Raw genomic sequence first — 21,334 nt, 5'->3', positions numbered from 1 at the left:
GGTAAATTAAAATATATAGAACTATTTCGGAATTATTTTATAAAGGCTATAAATTAACTAATATTAATAATATAGCTATTTTTATTTATAAGATCTTATATAGTTTTAGTATAGTTTAGAATATAAATCTCTGGCTTAATAATATAAGTAATAGCTATAGTTATTATCTTATTAATATTATTAAAGATTCCTATTATTTTAAGATTTAAATAATTTATATAAATTTATTTCTAAACTATTTTAATAAAGGCTATATTCTTGGCCTATTATTTTATAATATATCTCGTATTTCTTATAAGAGTAATTATATTATCTAGTATTTTTAAAATAAGTATTTCTAGTAAATCTTTTTCTTAGTATTTATAAAAGGTTTTAGAGAAAAAAATAGGCTTAAAAGAGCTTTTAAGATCTAGATTTAAGTAAACTAGTAATAATTATTAGAAATAGATAAATAATAAGTATATAGAGTTTTAGTAAGATAGAGAATACTATCTAAGTAATAGGTTCTCGGAAATAGGAGATTTGTTTTATATAGGCTCTTAGTAGTCCTAAGAAGCCGGATAAGATATAATAGGTTAAGATATAGCTAGATAAAGGATAGCTTAAGAAGGAGGCATAGTAGTTCGAGGTCTCGTTCTTATGAGTTAAGAAGCTCTCGGAGGAGAAGTAAGAGTAATTAAGATATTTGGTATAGTAAGGAGAGCTAGAAAGAGTTCTGCTTAAGAGGGTCCTGCTTCCGGTAAAGGTGTTCTGGCTAGTACCTTCCTAACGAAGCGGCCGTCGGGTCCTTACTTTTTATTTTTTTAATTCTTTTGCTTTCCAGTCGGTATCTAGCTAATCTATAGGAGACGTCATAGCTCAGTACGCATAGTAGCTACTAAAGACTATGCGATTCTTCGATTAGCGATTTGGATTCGAATTAATGGCGGATTGAGAGGTGTGGTGGGGTTAGTTGGAATCGCGAATCTGGTTATACATACGGAAATTGGGCTTTCTTCTTAAAAAAAGGAGGTCAAATCAAGAATCTTGGGGCATTGCTACCATATTACGTCCCTGGGCTGAAGACCTGGTCTGGTAAACAGCTCTTTTTGGGTGTGTATGTAACGTCTAAGGAGAGAAAAGAAGAGAGGAGCGGGGAGCTCGAGCTAAGTACAGGGTGCCACGCTAGGGCCAGGTCATGTGACGCTGACGTCACAACATAACTTCACATGTTAGGAAACTTCTATACTTCATATAAAACAAGGAAACAGCGATAGTGTGGTGATATACTGCTTGTGCTCGCTATACCCCAACACGAATACCTGATCCAGCGTCCCAGGGACCTCGCAAAGAGAGAGACAGAAGCCTGAAATTTAGGAGGCCCTCTTTTTGGCTCATTCAAAACCAAGACTCCAGCCATTTCTTTTCACTACCTTGAGCGAACGAACGAGCGAGCGAACGATAAATCGTCATTTACAGCCGTTCCGATCGATACTCAGCACAGCCAAAGTACAACCGGGAAGCCATGAGTTCTGGCTGGCCAGATCCTCGTTTCTGGGACTCCCTTCACGGTTTTATCACGCAAAGATCGAGCTGAACTGTTATTCAGCCGCGTATCTCTATTCTATTTATCTCCAAATCGCCAATCTTAAAGACAAGAGTTGACAGTGGTGTTGAAGCTGGCAGCAAAAGAGCTGCCGACGACGAAAGGATAAATGGGAAATCTATGACTGAACACTGGATTCCGCGCCTCCAGCTAAAAGCTCAATCGGGAAGTTTAATAATCGAGAAAACCTCAATCACAGCCCTCGCAGCTGTCCTACTCGAATTCGCATCACTTGTCCCTATACCCAACTAGCCAACTTTCCCCCAACTCCTCCCTTCAAATTCGGCCTTAACTCACCTTTCCACCACCAAACCCTCCACTTTGCTTCATCATACCGGACCATCGGACCTACCCACCCACTCACCATGCCCCACCCATGCCCTAACACCCACATCCCCTCATCTCTCATGACATCAAAACTCCATTTCGCAACATTATAAACACTCGGCCACGGCCTCCCGGCGTACCTTGTTTTCGCATGTGGGATATTAGGGATGATCAGCTGCATACTTTATGCTTTATTATCTTACATGTGGAACTTGGGAGCCTAGGAGGATGAGCTGGTTTGTTGAGTTGGATAATTCTACAGTGGCGAAAGTTGAGGTTGAGGCTTGAGTGCTGGTGCTGGTGGTGGAAGTTGCGGTGAGGGTTTATACGGTTGAGATGGCGGTTTGGTTGTCGGAGACGACGAGTAAGTTTGGCACTGTGGGGTCGGATTGGATGGTCGCCAGGTTTATGGAGGGGCATGCTGTGCTGCTGTGAGGGGTGAGCTAAATCGGGATGGGTAGGGAGGGGCAGAGGGAGGAAGGGTGTTCCGCCTACATGTGGAATCCCATCCTGTACGGTGGAAGGAAGCCATATGCTATCCTCTTTGCTGTGGAGAGCGTGAGTATAGAGAATAAAAACGACGTAATACAGCGATATTGCGACATGGTAATGAAGAACTGGAGATAAAAATTCCAAACGCAAATCAACGTGATATCGAGGAGAGATGAGATGGATGGATGGGAGCTGTTATGAAGTAAATCACGAGGAAGGATCAAATCACATTACCAACCGATGATCCCCGAACATTGACATGAATAGTTCTATTTCGAGGCTGTTCGCATACTCCGGCCCCTGTAGACTCAAGAGGGTGGTGGTAAATAAACGATATGGCAGATTTGATATTTTGGCCAGCTAAGCGACAAATAAAGGAGGCGGACCTCATATATTTGACAAGCATGCAAATTCCCCTTTCCTTACTCCTCCCTACCCAATACCGTCCCCTGCAGATCGATCCATTCGTCAACAATACCCCTGTAGTCGGCCGGACGATAATCTTCTAACAATTCCCTCCACCAGCTACCCTTCCTCTGGAACTTCAATCCCAAATCCCTGAGCAACTCGTCAAAGTACGGAAGAGAATCAAAAGCTAGCGTAGCATGCCGATCACCATAGTCGGCAGGATACCTCCAGTGTCCAAATCGTGTTGAGAGCTCGGTGGAGTACTCGATCTCATCCATCGATTTGGGAAGCTGGAGTGAGCCGTCCAAATATGCAGTTATCCACAAAGCTTGCATTTGAGCATTTACCGCAGAGCCGAGTGAGAGTACGGCACCAGCGATGGCAAAATTCCTTTCGTAGGTTGCTGCAGGTGGTACCATGTACCTGTAGAGCCGGTACGGCGTTTTTCGGCTTTTTACATCTACGGCATGCCTCTTTGCTGTTACTTGGGGTTGATCTCTCAAACTTGGGAAGCGTTCGAGGATCTCAGTATCTGCCACTCGAGTGAGATCGGTGCGGGATTCGTCGGAATTAGTCGGAAGCCCCAGTTTGGCGGCGAGTGATGGTGGGGAAATCTTGATCGGGGGTTCGTGTTTCCATCCAGTTGAGCAATGAAGAGCGTCGACTTTAAGTGCTTCACCAGTCGAGAGGTGTACTGTGTGCCGTGTGAGATGTGTAATATCAGCATAATGGATTCGTGCTGTGCCGTTCTTGACGTATTGAAAGAAGTCTGTTGGATAATTGAGAATACTGAGACTAGGTCCACTCCAGAAGGCCGGGAACAAGGGCTTGAGCTTCCTGATTTCGGGATCTTTGTCGAATCCATTCAATTGCACGACATCACCCTCCAAGGTGCCCCAAAACTTGCCTACAAACCATCGACCTAGTACGGTGCCGTGAAGGAGACGACGCCAGAAATCGTATCCGTCGTTGTTTCCTAAGAAAGTAGGATTGAACAGGGTCAAGAACCGAGTCAAGACTAGGTGCTCCAAGCATTTTTTCAGAGGAGTTACCAGTATGGGAGACATCCAACAGGGTCCTCCTCCCGATTCTCTGATCACCCACTCAACTTGTATTCCAGAGGTAGAATATGCATAAACAGCATCCCACTAGAGATGGGAAGTCAGCACTCACTTCTATTGAAATTACAGTCTTCGAGGAGTATGATAAGCACAGCAGGATTAAAAACCAAACGAGAAAACATCTGAGAGCCTGCATGCTCTTACCGCAGATTTCGAGCCACCATAAACAACAACTTTCTTGGCTGTCCTCAGAAGTTCCTTCTTCTGGAGAAAATCTTTAGCATGAAACAGAGGTGCATCGAAGGTGTCTGCTCCCGGCATATCAGGCATGTTCGGATTTCCAGTAACGCCAATGGCAAAGATCAGTTTATCAACAGCAATTTTCTTCGTTAACGTTTCCTCTTTCCCATCGTTGGATTGAGAAGTGGTGAGAGTGAGGATCCATCGTCCATTTGTTGCCTGCTGAATCTCTTCAACCTTGGTACGGAAACGGATTCGACGCCAGATGTCAAATGTTTTGGCGAAGTCTGTCATGTATTGATGAACAACTGTTCCCGGAATGTGCTCGCCAGGCTTGACTCCGAACTTATCTACGGTCATGGGAAAGTCGGGGTTCTCATAAGATCCCAGGATGCTGTTCGTTCGAAGCCCTGGGTAAAGGCGATGGCTCGCCCATACTCCACCCACGGAGTCCGCAGCTTCAAGAATGGTGAGGTCGACATCTGGATGAGCTTGGATGTACGTTTTGGCGAGGGTTAGGCCAGACCATCCTGTTCAACGGCTGTAAGCACTCAATACACAAGACGACGGTTGCTTTGACGGGGAGGGGTATGACTTGCTACGTTGTTGAGAAAACACATACCTGCTCCAATGATAACTACGTTCATGTGGTCCATGGTGTTTGGAATAAGTTAAGGTCTGGTGTCGCGAACAGTGTTATGAATCAATTTCCATCGTAGATCCCACGAAGTTGAAGTAGAGTCATCAAGGCGGGTATCGGGTATGTAAGATAGGAGGTAGGGAATGAAGGAGCGGCCGATCTGCAAGGATATAGCCACCGGGTGACACCCTGTTCTGGGAGCCAATCACCCCAGTCCCCGCTGAAGAGCGGTGCCTGCCTTAAGTATCAACTAACAATGGAGGCAGCTCGCCCCTAGGACGGGGGGGAGCGGGTGGATTTTTTAAGTTGATAGAGTTTTCCTTCGGATCTCAATAGAGTTGACTATTTAGCTTCGTATTGCTCTTCTCATGGTGGTATATAGCCTGGCGACCCCTCCCTGACCACTATCTCTTCACTTCAAACCTGAGCTTGTAATACCCAAGTGCCACAGCCCTCGACTCATGGCAGCAGTGTAGCAACGGTGGTATGTCTCTTTTGGCGGCCGATGTCTGGTTCCATAGGGACTGGTGGGATCTGCGTCCCGGGCTTGGAATCTGGTTAACGTAGATGTTTACTGTCGATGCGAAGGACGCGAAGATGAGTCTTCAAGTTTCGTGGCGGATCTCGGTTGGCAGTCGTTGGAACGGTTCGAAATTCGACCGTATCTGCGGCCCTGTACTCATTGTCGCCATGGCAGATGTGTTGAAGGAAGGAATTTGTGAATAGCCTCGACGTGCTTAAGGCAGTGTGTTGAGGTCCGAGCGCAGCCTCGTGCCTCTTGACCACAGCCTTAAAAGTATTATCAAGATTTGAGAAGAATTGAGGGACATTATTATCTCATAATATTCCAAAACATTCTTTTAGAATCATATCGACAAGACATGGCTGACGCCGAATTCCATTTCTTCCCACACCTGCCAGCAGAGCTTCGTCTCAAAGTCTGGACATTCGCTCGACCAGCACCCAGGCTCATTCACGCCCATATAAAGACCGGATACGAATTGTATTTTACACTTCCCGGAGAAGTCTGCTTGTTAGTGCTTCATCTTGCCATTCTCGGCCGTAAGGCACCGTCTGTTTTGCAAGTATGCAAAGAATCCCGAGCCCTTTTGCTCCCGACGTACACGACTAGCCTCAACTGCACACGGACACTGTTTCCAATGCCATACCAGTCCGGAAATTGGCACCCTATCTCACCACGAGATAATGCCTTATCAAACACGTTCTTCCCTTGCCATCACGAAGCTCTGATCTCGAACAAGAAGAGCACGATGTATTAGGATCTAGAAAACGACATCTTCCCTCTTCACACGGAAACATGGATGGTGGATCAGGGGGACTTTTTGGCAGAAACAGCTTTTCTTTGGTCAACTCTTGGCTGGAGCGGTCCTAAGATCCGCGGCATAAGGAACTTTACCGTGGAGTTTAAATTCTTCATCAATTGGCGTATGGAAATGTCGCCTGCGGATCCTTCTACCACGAAGGGAGGATCGTCTATGTTATCCTGAATAGGAGGAGTGCAGATGGAGATGGGGGATGGAAACGTCATTTGACCAGATTTATGTGTTGGCATCATCAGTGGGAAATCGATTACCCTCGTGTTGAGGAACAGAGATCTAGTTGGGAGCTTAAGATAGTGGCATGCTGTGATGGGGATCTGTCAGATGGTGCTTTTGAGGAAGCAGTCTCTGAGCATGATATTGGAGGCTGGAAAGATGATCCTCATATGGGGAGCTGGCTAGCTGATGGAGAATCGTGGAGAGGCTAGCCAGACCCATCCTCTTGAGGGATTCCCTCCCTTTACTTAGCCATCACGCGACACAATGTTCCCTGGAGAAAGGGGCATCGTAGGGAACGAATGGATGGATGAATGGAGTTTGGCACGGAGGAGAATAGCGTGTTTCTTTTTGAATGTGGGAAGGGCTTCTGAGGTGGTATTGCGTGCCTGGTAATGCTCTTCGATGCTCTTACTTTGAGTACATCGATCCTCTAACTTCGAGTGCAATGATCTTCCTTTGTTGAGTCAAACATCCGTCCGATCAAGGTTCAATGATCTCTACTTTGTGTTGAAATACCCCACAATCTCAACTACAAAGTTCTTCCTACTTCGAGCTGAATGCTTCCCGAATGCAAAAACAGAAGGGACCTTGTAAGCGAAAATGGTGTATTGTTCAATCCTTCTAAACTTCCGGCACCCGTGATGTATGGATCGTGGAGTGGTATGTTTGTCGACTTATCTTCATTGCGTAAAATGGGTATCATATATCGTTCTCGATCTTTTCTCCATGTCATGTCTCCATCTTGTAGGAGCACTTTGACTGCCAGGACATGCCGCCAGCCATCGCCCTAAGAACCTTCTCACTATTTCATTCCATCACGCGATGCCCTCCCACTACGCATTCCCCACCCCCCTATAGACCTCCCTCAAATCCATACCATCCACCTCCCCCTCCGCAATCTCCCCCACCACCCTCGCCGGGCGTCCCGCCACAACACTAAAACTCGGAATCACCATATTCGGCGGCACCACACTACCATCCAGGATCCTTACATAGTCCTTGATGATTGCAAACTTGCCGACTACGACGCTTGCCCCGATGTTGACGTGTGAGCCGATGAGCGCTGCTTCGATGATGGATGAGGGGCCCACGAAGACGTGGTCTGCGATTTTGAGGGGGTAGTGGGAGAATTGCCTGCAAACACAAACACCGCCATTAGCCATCAATTCTCGCCGTTTTGCCCCCGTTTCGTCTTTCACATAGCCTCTCCCCTTCCAACAGAAAGGAGTGAGTAGGCCATATGAATGGAGAATAAACGTACCCCTTATACAACTTCCCCGGCGGCCTCAATTCACAACCGCGACTGAAAAAACAATACCGTCCAATAGCAACCGCAACCGTATTCCCTTGCTTCTCGGACGGATTACTCGGTGGATACGTCCTTAACAGATCCCCGCGGATGATCACTTCGGCTTGGATCACTGTCTTGCCGCCGAGGATGATGTTCGTTGTGCCAATTATTTGCGAGCGCCGCGAGACTTTGTTGCCTGTGTCCTGAGGGGAGGAGTTAGCTTTTTTGAGGGAAGAAGAGGGGGGGGAGGACGTACGGTCTCGATGTACTCGCCTTTCGGCTGTTTTTTGGACATGGTTGTTACATGACAGGATTATGGTTTCTGGTGTCGATGTCGCGTTGATCTTGGAGCAGAATACTGCCGAAGGCGGTGTACAAGAAACTTGGGACACGTGACGCGGCCTCCTTTTCACAGTATCGGGGCAATTTTAGACTTTATTGTACGAGGTGTGGTGAAAAGGATGGTTTGATTCGTGTGTCCTCTTGTCTGATATGAAAGTTGAAGGTAGAAATCCCAAAGGCGGCTCCAAACTAGCGCGAACATCACGCTCCAGCAATATATTCCCTCCATATCAACGCCCTTTACACCATGTCACCAAAGATCGAAGACCACCTTAAGTCAAATTTTCATATTCTGTGCAGCTCTCATGTTCGAGATCCCACCGCTTAGCCGCCATAATGAGACATTGGCGAGATAGGAAGCTGAGCCGTTCCATTCCAAGCCCAACGGATCAACGCAAGCTGGCTTCTTTAATCAGCGCACTTGTTCTTCACATTTCTGAATTGACTGACAATGTCGAGAGTTTTCCCTCCTCACCACCTGCAGGCACAGTCATCTTCTCTTTAGTGTCCCTCACAAACACTCCCTCGGTTGCAACCTTCCAGCCATTCGCTGCTCTCTTTACATATTCCACAGCCATATCCCAAGCATCTTTGTCGGCAGCGTCGCCGGACTCGAATTCTTGGAGGTATTTGTAATTGCCAATCGGTGGAGTGCTGAAGAGTTCTCTCATGATTAAAGCATAACAACCATTTCTTTCCATCCACAGATCCTCGGCTTCGACTTGCTTCATCTTGCTCGAGTCTTGCAGAATCTCATTTCGCGGCACAAGCTGAACGTAGAGTCGATTCAATCTTGGGCAGTTTGCAGTGAGTGCAGCGAAGTGGGTTTGCATAGGAAACATGCCAATGTAGGACAGGTCTCGGATTGTGGGACTGATGAAAGGTCCATGTGTGGAACCATCGTCCTCTGCTGCTCCCACAAGGTCTGGTAGAATCTGGTAGGAAGGTTAGGTTTTGGTGATCATCTTTGGCGGGAACTCACCGAAGGGGGCTTTCTCGACCAGAACTCGTACGTAGCATAAGCCCTGATGAACGAACCTTCATTAAGGAGAAGCTTTGTCCAAGGTCGAATGTCCCATAGTGTAAGCTCCTTATGTTTTTCTCCGGCAGGAGTCGACGAGGATGCTTGGAAATCCGAAATTCGAGCAGTTTCGCTGATCCTATCAAAGGACTTGTGCACTTGTGGGACCTTGGATGGACGTGCTTGCAAACGTAGATAGTGGCAAGAGCAGTGGAAACTCCAAGCATCCGACATGAAGACACGACAATTTGTGAGCATCCCAAGAGCCTCGGGAGGAGCAACTATGAGCAACTCCTGTGGATCAATGACTCTAAAAATCCCCTTCCAGAATACTGAGAAGCCGTACGTCATTTCCTGACGGTCCAAAATATCCGCAGCCTCCTTTAAGCGGACGATAAGTGTAAATGATTGAAGGGTTCTGCATAATTGATGTTCTAAGACGAATTCCAAGAATTGTTGTACCATCTGATACAGTGTATTGTAATTTTGCTGATTTTTCTTCTCGACAACGAATTGTGTGTGCTTGAATAGCAAAGGTATTGTTCCTCTTCTCCACCGTTTCGACACACAAGATGCGGCTTTGAGAGGGGCATTGTCTGATTTGGTCAATTCGAAATCAGGTTCGTCGTGGAGGGCTGACTCGGATGATGATGGCTTGGGAGAATCGAGGAATCCGAAGATTTGTGATAATAATTCGTTCGGCAGGAGTTCGACGGGAGGCTTCACTACCAGCACGGCGGGGTCGAAGCTGAGGGGTCGCAGTTCTGGTGTAAGGGTAGCTGCAGAGACAGATCCAGTGCCTTGAGCTCCTTGAGTGGCTGTATCCACTATTTTGGTCATAATGCTATAGTCTGCGACGTCGTGGTTTGTTGTACAACGAGACCCCAGGGAGCCTTGTGCTTGTGAGGTCGCACTATGGTTGTCTGTCGAAGAAGGCTACACACGATTAGCATTCACTTGAACATATCGGAAAGTGCTTACCAATGCCTGAAATACACTGGGGTTCGCAATCGGATGGCAGATCTTACAAGGCTCTGGATGCCTGTATTAAAACTATTTCAGGCTGCCGGAGCTTCTGCGGAGCTGCAGCAGGGATGTGTGGCGTCGCTGACTGAGTTCCGGGAATATGAGTATGGAAAGCTGTACAGTAAGACCTGATGTCTGGCGCGCTTCCGCTTTTCATTTGCACGATTAGGTTCACCTCGAGTCCGGACTCAGGTGGAACAGGGGATCTCGTGCGGGGGTTGGAGACGAAGCGCAACCGCGTTTCAGCAATTATCCAAGACCAGACTCGGTTTCAAGTGCAGCTTTGAGAAAGATGATGATGGAGATGGCTGCTGTTGCTGTAGATTGTGTAAATGGGTAGAGATGTGGTTCGATCTGGCATCCAGTCACTGGGGCCGATGTTCAGATCAACCCCTGCCACACAGAGGAGGCCTGTAATAGTAGTACTATCCATAGTAGTGGTAACTATGCCTCTCCCGTACCCAAATAGAGCTACGCCAATATTTGTTCAGCGGAGGCGTGAAGCCGCCCTTGCTAGCGCCCTTTAGCTCGGTATAACTGAGATTAGTATCTGTGATTATTGAAGATAATTTTATGTATTTCCAAGAGCTAAAAGTAGGGGCCCTAGAAAGCTACTTAAGAGCGAATGAACCTGGTTTCGTCCGCATGCGGAAATCAACAAGGGTTTGGTGGTTCTACAAGCCCCCGGTGCCTCCAAGACCCGCTAAAATGAACGTCCGCCCCAGTGAGGACACATCGGATTTGGTCGCCTGTACGTGCAGCAATGTCAGAATTAAACTTTCAGGTGTAATAGCCTCATGGTAACAGCATAGCGACATATGCTCGCGCTTACAAGGGACAAGCCGATACTTCCAGCCTCTCTAGCAGAGTCTTCATGAGCTTGTTCATGGCCAGCCTCTGTTTTAGCAAACAGATTGGATGTGCTAGGCAGACATTTCAGGCCACAACATGGAGGGGTAATTCCGTCATCCAACTCTCGACCTCTCCCGTTGGCAAGTATCAGATCCACACACAACCTGGAAAACCCCTGAGGCCGAGGCCCAGCAGCACCATGCGCCGCCGGCTGTCGGCTGCATGATGTTGGTTCTGCGAGCGGCTTGAGTGGCTGCATCTGTTGTGCTCGGGGAGGAGAACGGCATCACTCTGTGGGATATTATTGGCAGGCAAAGCTAGGCCATGATGTGGAAAGCAGAGAACCCCTCATTTCATGCTCTCGTCCTCATACTCTCCATCTCTATTATTCCTCACTATCTTATTCTTATCGCTATCTTATAGAAATTCTTAGCATCAGCACGGCGTGGAACATGTCTGCAAAGCACCCCCAGCGTCCACCTTTCAGGGCGGAGCACCTGGGAAGTCTGCTTCGACCCAAGGCGTTGCTTGATGAGAAACACCTTGTAGATCAGAAGAAAGGGGACCAGGCAAAGCTCGTAGCAATTGAGGATGAGTCCATCAATGCAATTGTGAAAGAGCAGCTCGATCTGGGATACCATGCTGTTTCTGATGGAGAGTATCGACGCCATATGTTCTGGTAAGACCAGCTTTCAACACCCAAAACACCGATTAACAACACCAGGGGCACATTCTTCCCAGGTCTCGAAGGCTTCGAAGAAGTCACCGACTTTCCCGATGATATATTCCGCATGTACGTCCCCGACATTGCAGCATTCACGGAATCAGGTCACAAGCCCGGAGAGACGGTCCTCTGCACCGGCAAAATCAAGCATGTTGGTAGCACGTACGTCGACCAATGGAACTACCTGAAGAATCTCCTCCCAAAAGAGAATCAACGGGAAGCGAAGCTCACCATGGCTGCTCCAAATTGGTATCACTTGCGATACAAGACTGGCCGAGCTTTCCCCAAGGAAGTCTACGCGACAAATGCAGAGTATTTCGCCGACATTGCGAAGGCGTACCGTACTGAGCTCAAGATTCTTTACGACAATGGACTCCGCAATGTGCAAATCGATGACCCAAACTTGGCTTGTATACTTCATTCTTCCCCCTTTCATCCGATATACTTATAACGGCCCCAGACTTCTGCTCTGAGAAAATGCTTGCGGGCTTTAAAGCCGACGGCGAGGACTCTGACGCTCTCTTCGACCTCTACATAAAGCTCTACAACGACTGCCTTGCAGAGCGCCCCTCAGACATGCATGTAGGCGTGCATCTCTGCCGCGGAAACTTCGTCGGCGGTCGACACTTCTCCGAGGGCGGGTACGACGCCATCGCCACCAAGCTCTTCCGCAACCTCAACGTGGACACCCTTTACCTGGAATACGACACTCCCCGCGCCGGAGGTTTCGAACCGCTCAAAGAGTTACCTAAGGGTAAAAATGTGATCTTAGGGTTGATTACGAGTAAATTTCCTAAGTTGGAGGATATCGGGGAGATGAAGAAGAAGGTGGAGCAGGCTGCGAAGTTGATCAGTGAGGGGACTGGGGAGAGCTATGAGGAGGCGCTTGATAGGTTGGGTGTTAGCCCGCAGTGTGGTTTTGCGAGCCACAGTGATGGGAATAATGTCGGCCACGATGATATGGTGGCGAAGTTGAAGCTGGTGAGGAAGCTTGCGGATGAGATTTGGCCGGGTCAGCCGTAGTTTGGTTATGGCTTTGTTAGTTTGAATGTTGATTTGCAACAGCCAAAGTTGAGCGAGTTGCCTTTTTCAACAAAAGGAATTGGGATGATGTTGCTCTCATTTACTATGGTACAGTTGTAACTTGTACAGAAATTGAGTTTCCCAGGTCTCATATGAGGGCCCAATCTACCTTGTACATGTGAGTTATCTCGTCTGAACCTAGTCAGCGTTGGTGGTGATACTTAAGAGCCGTTGGAGTGACCTACCGCTAGTTTCTAATTATCCACCTCTTTGGCCGAAGCTCTGGAGGGAGACTGGCATCAGTTGCCACTAAATTTCTTGCACATCCTCCGAGATTTTCAAACCTTTTGCTCAGTCATCTCCGAATGTCGCAGAGAACATCCCTTTCGGCATCTTCAGAATTGCTCCTCCCACCCAAACCGCCAAATACCAATTCAGCGACCTCTACTCAGTCCAAGGAACGGAAACTCCGCACCAGGGACATCCTCCTTCTCAGCATCAGGCTCGTGACCAGCCCTCTTCCACAACTCAAACCCAACAGAATTCATCCAAACACCCCCAACCCTCTCCTCCTCCCTCAAGAACGCCTCTCTCAACTCCCAAACCGCCCTCTCCGCCTCCCCTTTTTCCACGCTCTCGAAAGCAATCATCTTCGACCCGCTCTTTACCTTCCAATTAGCCTCCACCTCTTTCAACCCCAATTCCTTCCTCTCCTCCCTCATTTTTTCGTGTCCCAAATACGGCCTCAACTTCCCTAACACCTCATCTAAACCCTGTGACTCGGTTTTAAAGTAAATGTTCTTGCATGTTACCCCCCTCACGATCCTGGAGAGTAGATGGGGGCCGAGAAGGCGGATTGAAAGTAGGCGTTGGATTGAGGCGAGGCCGGAGGGCAGTTTCTCGCATGCGGGTGTTGGGAAGAGGGAAGTTTGGTGAAAAGGAGAAGACGGGATAGATTGAGTGCGGCGAGGTGGCCTGCTGGCGCGTGTTTTGAGAGGAGGGAATCGAGGGTGGTCGATGAGGCAAGGTCGAATTTTGGGGCGATTATGAGGACGGAACCGGAGGAGGAAGGGGTTCTCATATTGGTTAAGGTGGAGGAAGGATCAATTTAGTAGAATGTAGAATCAGATGCTCGGTTTGAGAGTGGCTACGGTCGACGCTCTGGGAAGTGGGAGGAACATGCCGCTACCTCAACTCGTTCCCTTTGTCTGATATCTTGGGCTCAAGACGGACACAAGTTTCCATGGTGCGAATTCCATCGTGGTTGTTGTGATGAGAGGAGGGTCACTCATGGTCATGATTTGAGGTCGATGATTTCAAGTCTCGAGATTCACGTGATATCCACGTGATAGCGAGCATCCGAGACATTTTGAAGTTGTCCAGGTTGTTACTTTTTCCTGAATTATAAGTATCTAGAGGCTGTCAAATGAAGTGCTTATATCCTCTTCAAATATCAGTTCCTCACGCAATTGGGGCCAATGCCTCAGTCCCAAGTCTGATCAAAGTCAAGGAGCACACAAGAGGGCAGAAGGCACCAATAATAAGGAAAAGCAATTCAATTTTGAGGCCAGGGTTCGAATGACTGCCTCTGGCTTTTCAAACGCCAAAGAGAGCCTTCCGTGTATCATATGTGTACTTCAAGTCCAGATGCCAGTAGTTTGGTGTGTCAGGCTGGCTTACTTTCCACGCCTTGTCAAGTGCTTGCAGAACCTCTTCCGGCAACGGTCCTTTCTCGCAATCCTTCAAATTCTCGTCCAACTGCTCAAGGTTGCTCACACCAATGATAACACCGTCATTGCCGTCCTTGATGTTGAGTGCCGAGTGGTTGACGACCCATCTCAAAGCAGTCTCCACCATCGTCAAACCGTGCTTCTCCACAATAGGCTCAATGATAGCAAGGGCCTCAAAAGTCGAATCCTTAAAGTACCGCTTTCGGTACATCTCGCCCATCTTCCCAACAGCATCGCTGAACCGGCCATCTGTCGGGATATCTTTGGCTTTGTACTTCCCACTGAATAAACCTCCAGCAATTGGATTGTAAACCACGACATCAAGGCCATAGCGCTTGCAAGCGGGGATAAGCTCGTGCTCGAGGGAGCGTGTAATGGCGTTATACATTCCTTGGTAAATTGTGGGTCGGACCCAGTTGTTGTACTTGCAGTGCATCACAACTTCCGCAACCTCAAAAGCTGTGAAATTGGAGAGACCGAGTTGGACAAATTTTCCCCTGAATAGATCAGTCACGGTCTGTTTTTCCCAAGGTGCACATATTGACTTACTGCTTGTGGAGCTTGTCAACAGCTGCTAAGGTCTCCTGAAAGGGAACCGAACGGTCCTATACTATTATTAAACCGAGTTCAAGGACAAGAGAAGGGAAACCGTTGGACTTACTGCAGCATGAAGATAAAAGATATCTACACAATCAGTGCCAAGCTCCTTCAGACTTGTGTTGAAAGCTTCGGTCAAGACTTCGGGCTTGTGCTTGCCAGGCTCATTGGGATAGACCTTGGTCGCGATGGTCAAGCCTCTGTCCTTCCACTTTGCTTCACGGGTGAAGGCTTCTTGCTTCCCCGCCACATAGGTGCGAGCCGTGTCGATTTCATTGTACCCCGCGGCTTGAAGGTGATCCAAGAAGGTGTTGTACTCTGGAAGAGAGGTGATTCGAGCGCCCGCATCTTTGTCTGGGCCAAAGGTCATAAGACCAAAGATGACTCTTGGCTTCGGCCGATTTGCTATGAGAGGCATTTTGGTACAATTGAGATCAATTCTTCTGTGAAGATGGAAGCTTGTTCGAGCTTTCTTTGTATTGAGGTTGAGAGGTGGGGTATATCATGCTACGTCTCGTCTTACATTATCTCCGCAATTGCCGATGATGACATTCGAACGCCTTTGCCACAACCAGACTTGCTTAGAGATGCCAAGAACCACAGGGTAAGCAGGAGAATTGGATCCCCGACTGAAGCTGAGCAAACTCTGTCCCGATCACCTCGGAAACCTAATTTTTGTAACCTGACAATCTTTACTGCATCTCTTCAACACTGCATCGGCAGCTTGTAGCACCAGCTCCATATATCGCTGCAATGCAGTTGAATAATCAAGCGCCTCCGATCTCACCCCATTTGAGTTTATATTCAAGCAACCGTACTCAAGGTACTCTCCCCCTAAATTAAACGTAACGTGACGAGGCTGGCACGGCCGTTCTAACGTATACCCCACTCTGGCCGCGCTACTGTACATTTTACTTAGGGGGTGGGGGGAAGGCGTGAGTGCGAATCCGGCCCAATTGTAAGATCTTACAAAAAGGGACCTGCCCTGCTCACTCCCTCGACACAGTCGATACGAGTGCTCATAAGCGGGTTGAGGCCTGAGCAACCGAATTTCTTCTCGACGGAAAGCTGGACAACGATCAGGGGCTTGGGAGTTATCTTGCTTTGGATAGGGATCAGTACGGGCCAACAAGTCAGAACCCCTGGCGAGTCGGGCGAGCTTTCGATTTGGCAAGGTTAGCAACAAATCATCCTCAATTCCTTATCTCGTACATGAAGATTGACACAGGGACTTCATAGACTTATTGACCACAGCCGCACGAAGAGTTGAATTTCATAGTGATTCACGTGGTCCAGCGTCCAAAGAAGGCGATGCTAGCGCTTTGTGGGGAATGTCGTCGTCAGCCTCCTCTCGCTTGAGCCCCTGAGTCCGCACCTACACTCGCGAAGAAGCAGGGGTAACGGCACAGATCTTCTCTTCTCTTGGCAACGCTCATCAGATAATTCTGGAGCCATGCGAGCCAGGTTCCAGGGCCGGACTGTTATCTAAGTTCAGATCTCCAACTGCACAGCATCTGACCAACCATGGGTTCATCTCAACTCGATTCGACAACGTCTCTAGGGAAATTAATGTAGCGAGAGAGCCAAGACAAGGGGTAAAAGCCAATTAAAAGTTCGTATTGTTTGCTTTCTGGTCCGTGCCAGCGCGGAACGCCCCTGTCTCGCTACATTATTTTCCCTAGAGACGTTGTAATTCTCCGTACCACTGCTCGAGGGTCTACGCGTCCCCGCTCTTGGGGCGGATCCGGTGTAAGGGCCACAATGTGGCAGATGCTCATACCTCCGATGCATCTTCGTATAGCCTATAGGGCCAAGAAAGGCAAGGACTTCATCCCTTGGCCCAATATAGACCGAGGGAAAACAAGTGTTTCTCCATATTTTCCTTTGAGCGTTATTGTCGGTCCAGGGAAGAAGAAGAAAATATTCAGGGAAGGTCCTAGAAGCGTGTCTGCAGTGTAGAAACGTTACTTAACAGTGGATCCACTGACTCCCGTCAGATGATCTGCGTTCATTCGTTGACTCGTACAGATTACACCTTGCAGCTTGCAAGGTCAAGGCAACCTCGAACTCGGGTAAGGTTTAAGCGTTCTGGAGACGAACATTTGGTGCCGGCTTTCACTCTGGACACGGCTCAGTGCGCCTTCCAATGAGATGAGCACAGTTCCACAGGACTGCAGTCTTGCCAAATTAACGTCTACCTTGTCATTTTTGTAAGCTTATCTCGTTTCAACGCTTCGTCCCAACTTTTCTGCAGTCATCACATAGCTCTGACAAGCTCAGGTAGCCCATCTCAAAGCGCCATTCCCGTTCCCTTGCTCTGCGGGAAGTATAAATAAGGAATAGTGAAGCGTTGGTAAACTTGACCATTCGCTGCCACGAACGTGTACGCGCCGAGTCACGGATATTGCAGCCTCAAAAAAGCGAATAAAATGGAGCAAGAATTGTTTAAACCCTGCGGGGGTGTCCATTTTGGGGCTGCTACAGTGGATAAACATGTAATAAGATGTACCTAAGAAGTATGAAGGTAGATATCTCCTTTCGCCATCAACGGGACTTCCCCTCCCGAAGTCTGTGATCAGGCTATTGAGAGTACGTATTCACATCTGCAATGCACCTTCATTGCAGACTTACAGCGGGGCATGCGTCTCTATGGAAGTTAACAGAAGAGGCGTGCCGTTGTGTGGGCGTCTGCTCTCATCGGCATGGGGGTAACCTCATGATGAACCCATCACCGGGGGTGGGGGGTGTATATAAGGTGTCGTTGAGAATGTTTGAGTACTTTTTTTTCCCAGGCGACTCAGCTCATCTCGAAACACATTCGTTTTTCACATAATAATCCTCTTCGACATGAAGCTCGCCGTCTCTACTTTGCTTACTGGTTCTTTCTTCCACTCTTTAGTTTCAGCAATTCCATTTACTTCCCAGCTATCACCTCTCACTCTACGTCAATCTTGTGAAAACACAGCAACATCTAGAAATTGCTGGGGAGACTACTCCATAGATACTGATTGGTACTCCGTGACTCCAGATACCGGTGTTACAAGAGAGGCACGAGAGCCCCAGAAGTTTAGGTCTTAACTTGACAAAACTAATATCAAAACAGTACTGGCTCTCAGTCGAGAACTCAACCCTTGCTCCAGATGGATATGAACGATTGACATGTACGTTCAACGGCACCATTCCAGGTCCGGCCATCATTGCCGACTGGGGTGATAACCTCGTAATTCATATTACCAACAACCTTGAACACAACGGAACATCCATACATTGGCACGGTATCCGCCAACTCAACAACGTCGAGTATGACGGCGTTCCAGGGGTTACTCAATGCCCGATTGCCCCTGGAGACACCATGACTTACAAGTTCCAAGCAACTCAATACGGATCCACTTGGTACCACTCACATTTCACTCTGCAATACAGTGATGGTCTCCTCGGACCTCTCATTATCAATGGACCAGCCACCGCCGACTACGACGAAGATTTGGGATTGCTTTTCCTCTCCGACTGGGGCCATACTCCTGCCTCTCAGCTCTGGGACATTGCCAAACTTGGCGCTCCTCCCACCCTGGAGACAGGTCTCGTCAACGGCACCAATACTTGGGACTGCTCCGACTCTGACGACAAAGCTTGCATTGGCGGAGGCAAGAAATTCGAAACGGTCTTCGAGGCTGGGAAGAAGTACAGAATCCGAGTCGTCAACACCGCCATTGAAGCTCATTTCCAGTTCTCCATTGACGGCCACAACCTCACTGTCATCGCAAACGATCTCGTGCCGATCGTGCCCTATGAGACTGAGAGCCTTCTCGTCAGCATTGGCCAACGATATGATGTTATCGTGGAAGCGAGTGCCGTTGCTGACAACTACTGGCTCCGAGCTGGCTGGGTTACTGCTTGCTCGGCAAACCTCAACCCTACTAACATCACTGGAATTGTGAGATACGACAACACCAGCACCGCGGATCCCACCTCCACTGGCATCACCGTCGGCTCTAACTGCGGCGATGAGCCTCTTGAGAGCCTTGTCCCGTACTTGGCGATGAATGTTGGCAACTACACGGAAGTGACTGAGGAGGCTCTTAGCTTTGTTTTCACCAACTACTTTACCTGGACCATCAACAGCTCTTCGCTGTACTTGAACTGGTCCGACCCAACAATTCTCAGGATCTTCAACAATGAGACGATCTGGCCGACAGACTACAACGTCGTTCCTATTGATGTAAGCAAATCCCTTCTTTCTTTCTGGAACTAAATATTGACTTTACGATAGCAAGTCGATTCAAGCGACGAGTGGGCCGTCTACGTGATCCAAGACAGCTCTAATCTCGGCCTCGACCACCCAATACATCTCCACGGCCACGACTTCTGGATCATCGGCCAAGCCACCGGCGTCTTCGACGTCGACACCAGCGCTCTAAACCTCATCAACCCGCCCCGTCGCGACGTCGCCACCCTTCCCGGAAACGGCTACCTCGCCATTGCCTTCAGGAAAGACAACCCCGGCTCTTGGCTCCTACATTGCCATATCGCGTGGCATGCTAGTCAGGGACTGGCGATGCAGTTCGTGGAGAGTGAGACGGATATTGCGGTTAGTATGACGGATACGGCGGCTTTTGAGGATGTTTGCGCGGCTTGGGATGCGTATACGCCTACTGAGGTGTATTTGCAGGATGATTCGGGTATTTGAGAGAAAACATATGATGATTGGTGTTCTTTCTTTTGTTGGGATGTATGGCAGGCTTAGCAGCATAGTCTTTAATTTTGAGTTTGAGTGGTTTCTGAGCGAGCGTGTTGGTTTGGAGAACTTTTGCGGGGAATAGTATTGGTAATGGAAATGAAATAGTTATGATCGACACTTGTATCTCTTCTTTGATTCATAGCGGGTCCAATTGTTAAATCACCTCGCTTGCTGAATACGCGAAACGAACGTTAAGTGGTTAGTTGAATTGCGTTAGGAGAAACAGAAGATGAGAGAATAGTTGAAGACGGCGCTGAATTTGCTCTGATGTTGCTCATTGGGGTTCTTCCACTGGGAAATAGCAAAGTAAAAATCCCCAACAAGAAGGAGAAGTCCAACCCTTAGCATATCTTGCAAGCGGGGATCTCTTGTACTTGATTTCTGCTCGAAATCACCCAGACCCAGTCCCACCAGTCCCCACAAACACAACCAGAACAGCAGCGTAGGTCGCAGTAGCTACGAAGATCTCGGAACTCTTGCTTCTTATAATAGCACCAAGGAAGAATCCCGACAGAACGACAGAACGAGAAACTGTGACGAGACTTTTAGTGCGGTTTGTGTTGAAGCTCATAATCGCCATGGGCACAATGAGAAGGGCTCGGCCAAAGATAGTAATGATAGTGCTGGCGATTATTCCAAGCGGCAGTGATGTGCGTTGCGGGGGACGCCCTGAAAAGAACTTAAGTTGCAGCTTCTCGTAATTTGTATACGTCAGGCTCGTGCGAAGTATGGAGATGAGGGCACTGGGAAGTCGACTTGATGTCGGGTCTTTGCGCGGTATTGTACGGTATTCTCTAAAAGACTTAATAACAAGTTCCGGGGGGGGGAGGGGGGGGGGGCGCATTTTATATCTGGAAATGAGGACTCGGGGTGTTCAATCAAGGACATGGAGGATTTGTTGAGATGTATCGTCATATACTCATAATTGCGTACCGCAGTTGCTTCGAACTTTGGATCAGAAGATGTGCTATTTACCTGGAGTTGAAAGATACCTTCTTGGTCTTGAAGCAGGTTGCCCAATTCTTGCTTTTCCGCGTTGGATATATAGGTGCCCTGTGTTGCATGAAGCCGAGCTTCTAAGTGAAGCAACTTGTGGTCTATAAGGTTGAGGTCACAATGTCGGAATAACATGAAGTAATAGATCGGTTGACGAGTTTCGAAGACTGCCTCCATACCGACCGCAATTTTTGAGATGCTCCATAGCCGATCAGGATATGCCATAAGCAAAGGGTCTTGATCGCCAAGTTTTCCCGAATCGCTCGATAATAGGACATTCGCACCCGGCTCCAAATCTGTCTCAAAGGCTCGCAGGGTGGACTGGTCCTGTTGTTGAGGGCTGGGTGGCAGAGGCAAAGAAGGCATGTCAGACCACTTCGGCCACCACCACTCGCTGTCGAAGATACTATGCTCGCCCGGCATATTCTAAGTGATGAGTAACAATTTCAAATTGTGTTGAGTATAGCCATAAAACAAAAGTAGGGCAGACTCGAGCCCTGGGCCGAAATGGACTGCTCAGCCGCAAAATTCCTCAAGCTGTTTGTGTTATGAAAAGGAGATTCACCGACAAATGAGAGGTTGAGCAGATTGGATCTCCAAGGCTTTTATATACAGAACCTTCTACTCCAAATTTGGAAAAACAGCACGCAAGATTCAAACAAGAGGCAACAGCCCAGGTGGC

General features: G+C 48.2%; 7 protein-coding genes across 7 annotated transcripts; 2 read left to right on the top strand and 5 right to left on the bottom strand.

Annotated features, from left to right (window-relative positions):
- Nucleotides 1–2,826: 2,826 nt before the first annotated feature.
- Nucleotides 2,827–4,769, bottom strand: K444DRAFT_624695 (FAD/NAD(P)-binding domain-containing protein; the record flags this gene model as incomplete). The annotated part of the gene is made up of 3 exons (XM_024882436.1): nucleotides 2,827–3,960; nucleotides 4,078–4,643; nucleotides 4,736–4,769. The coding sequence occupies 3 exons, from the start codon at nucleotides 4,767–4,769 to the stop codon at nucleotides 2,827–2,829; spliced, it is 1,734 nt and encodes a 577-aa protein (XP_024743094.1).
- Nucleotides 4,770–7,145: 2,376 nt separating this feature from the next.
- Nucleotides 7,146–7,898, bottom strand: K444DRAFT_624694 (dynactin; the record flags this gene model as incomplete). Its single annotated transcript, XM_024882435.1, has 3 exons — nucleotides 7,146–7,446; nucleotides 7,574–7,806; nucleotides 7,860–7,898. The coding sequence occupies 3 exons, from the start codon at nucleotides 7,896–7,898 to the stop codon at nucleotides 7,146–7,148; spliced, it is 573 nt and encodes a 190-aa protein (XP_024743093.1).
- Nucleotides 7,899–8,046: 148 nt separating this feature from the next.
- On the bottom strand, nucleotides 8,047–10,087 carry K444DRAFT_165727 (uncharacterized protein). Its single transcript, XM_024870693.1, has 3 exons — nucleotides 9,948–10,087; nucleotides 8,928–9,902; nucleotides 8,047–8,880 (listed from the first exon to the last, which is right to left on the bottom strand). Exons 2-3 carry the CDS (start codon nucleotides 9,804–9,806, stop codon nucleotides 8,374–8,376), a joined length of 1,386 nt encoding a protein of 461 aa, XP_024743092.1. The 5' UTR covers nucleotides 9,807–9,902; nucleotides 9,948–10,087; the 3' UTR covers nucleotides 8,047–8,373.
- Nucleotides 10,088–11,296: 1,209 nt separating this feature from the next.
- On the top strand, nucleotides 11,297–12,591 carry K444DRAFT_518121 (UROD/MetE-like protein; the record flags this gene model as incomplete). The annotated part of the gene is made up of 3 exons (XM_024873835.1): nucleotides 11,297–11,523; nucleotides 11,569–11,978; nucleotides 12,029–12,591. The coding sequence occupies 3 exons, from the start codon at nucleotides 11,297–11,299 to the stop codon at nucleotides 12,589–12,591; spliced, it is 1,200 nt and encodes a 399-aa protein (XP_024743091.1).
- A 1,379-nt stretch (nucleotides 12,592–13,970) lies between these two features.
- On the bottom strand, nucleotides 13,971–15,391 carry K444DRAFT_552803 (aflatoxin B1 aldehyde reductase member 3). Its single transcript, XM_024876595.1, has 3 exons — nucleotides 14,983–15,391; nucleotides 14,871–14,926; nucleotides 13,971–14,818 (listed from the first exon to the last, which is right to left on the bottom strand). The coding sequence occupies exons 1-3, from the start codon at nucleotides 15,334–15,336 to the stop codon at nucleotides 14,188–14,190; spliced, it is 1,041 nt and encodes a 346-aa protein (XP_024743090.1). The 5' UTR covers nucleotides 15,337–15,391; the 3' UTR covers nucleotides 13,971–14,187.
- A 2,015-nt stretch (nucleotides 15,392–17,406) lies between these two features.
- K444DRAFT_701828 (multicopper oxidase) lies at nucleotides 17,407–19,772 on the top strand. Its single transcript, XM_024888040.1, has 3 exons — nucleotides 17,407–17,966; nucleotides 18,022–19,137; nucleotides 19,189–19,772. Exons 1-3 carry the CDS (start codon nucleotides 17,766–17,768, stop codon nucleotides 19,603–19,605), a joined length of 1,734 nt encoding a protein of 577 aa, XP_024743089.1. The 5' UTR covers nucleotides 17,407–17,765; the 3' UTR covers nucleotides 19,606–19,772.
- Nucleotides 19,773–19,874: 102 nt separating this feature from the next.
- On the bottom strand, nucleotides 19,875–21,075 carry K444DRAFT_701824 (uncharacterized protein; the record flags this gene model as incomplete). Its single annotated transcript, XM_024888039.1, has 2 exons — nucleotides 19,875–20,458; nucleotides 20,632–21,075. 2 exons carry the CDS (start codon nucleotides 21,073–21,075, stop codon nucleotides 20,048–20,050), a joined length of 855 nt encoding a protein of 284 aa, XP_024743088.1. The 3' UTR covers nucleotides 19,875–20,047.
- Nucleotides 21,076–21,334: the final 259 nt, after the last annotated feature.

The sequence above is a fragment of the Hyaloscypha bicolor genome (assembly GCF_002865645.1).
Source record: "Hyaloscypha bicolor E unplaced genomic scaffold K444scaffold_15, whole genome shotgun sequence".
NCBI lineage: Eukaryota > Fungi > Ascomycota > Leotiomycetes > Helotiales > Hyaloscyphaceae > Hyaloscypha > Hyaloscypha bicolor.
The sequence above is the reverse complement of the archived record's forward strand: the minus strand, read 5'-3'. Positions and strand labels throughout refer to the sequence as shown.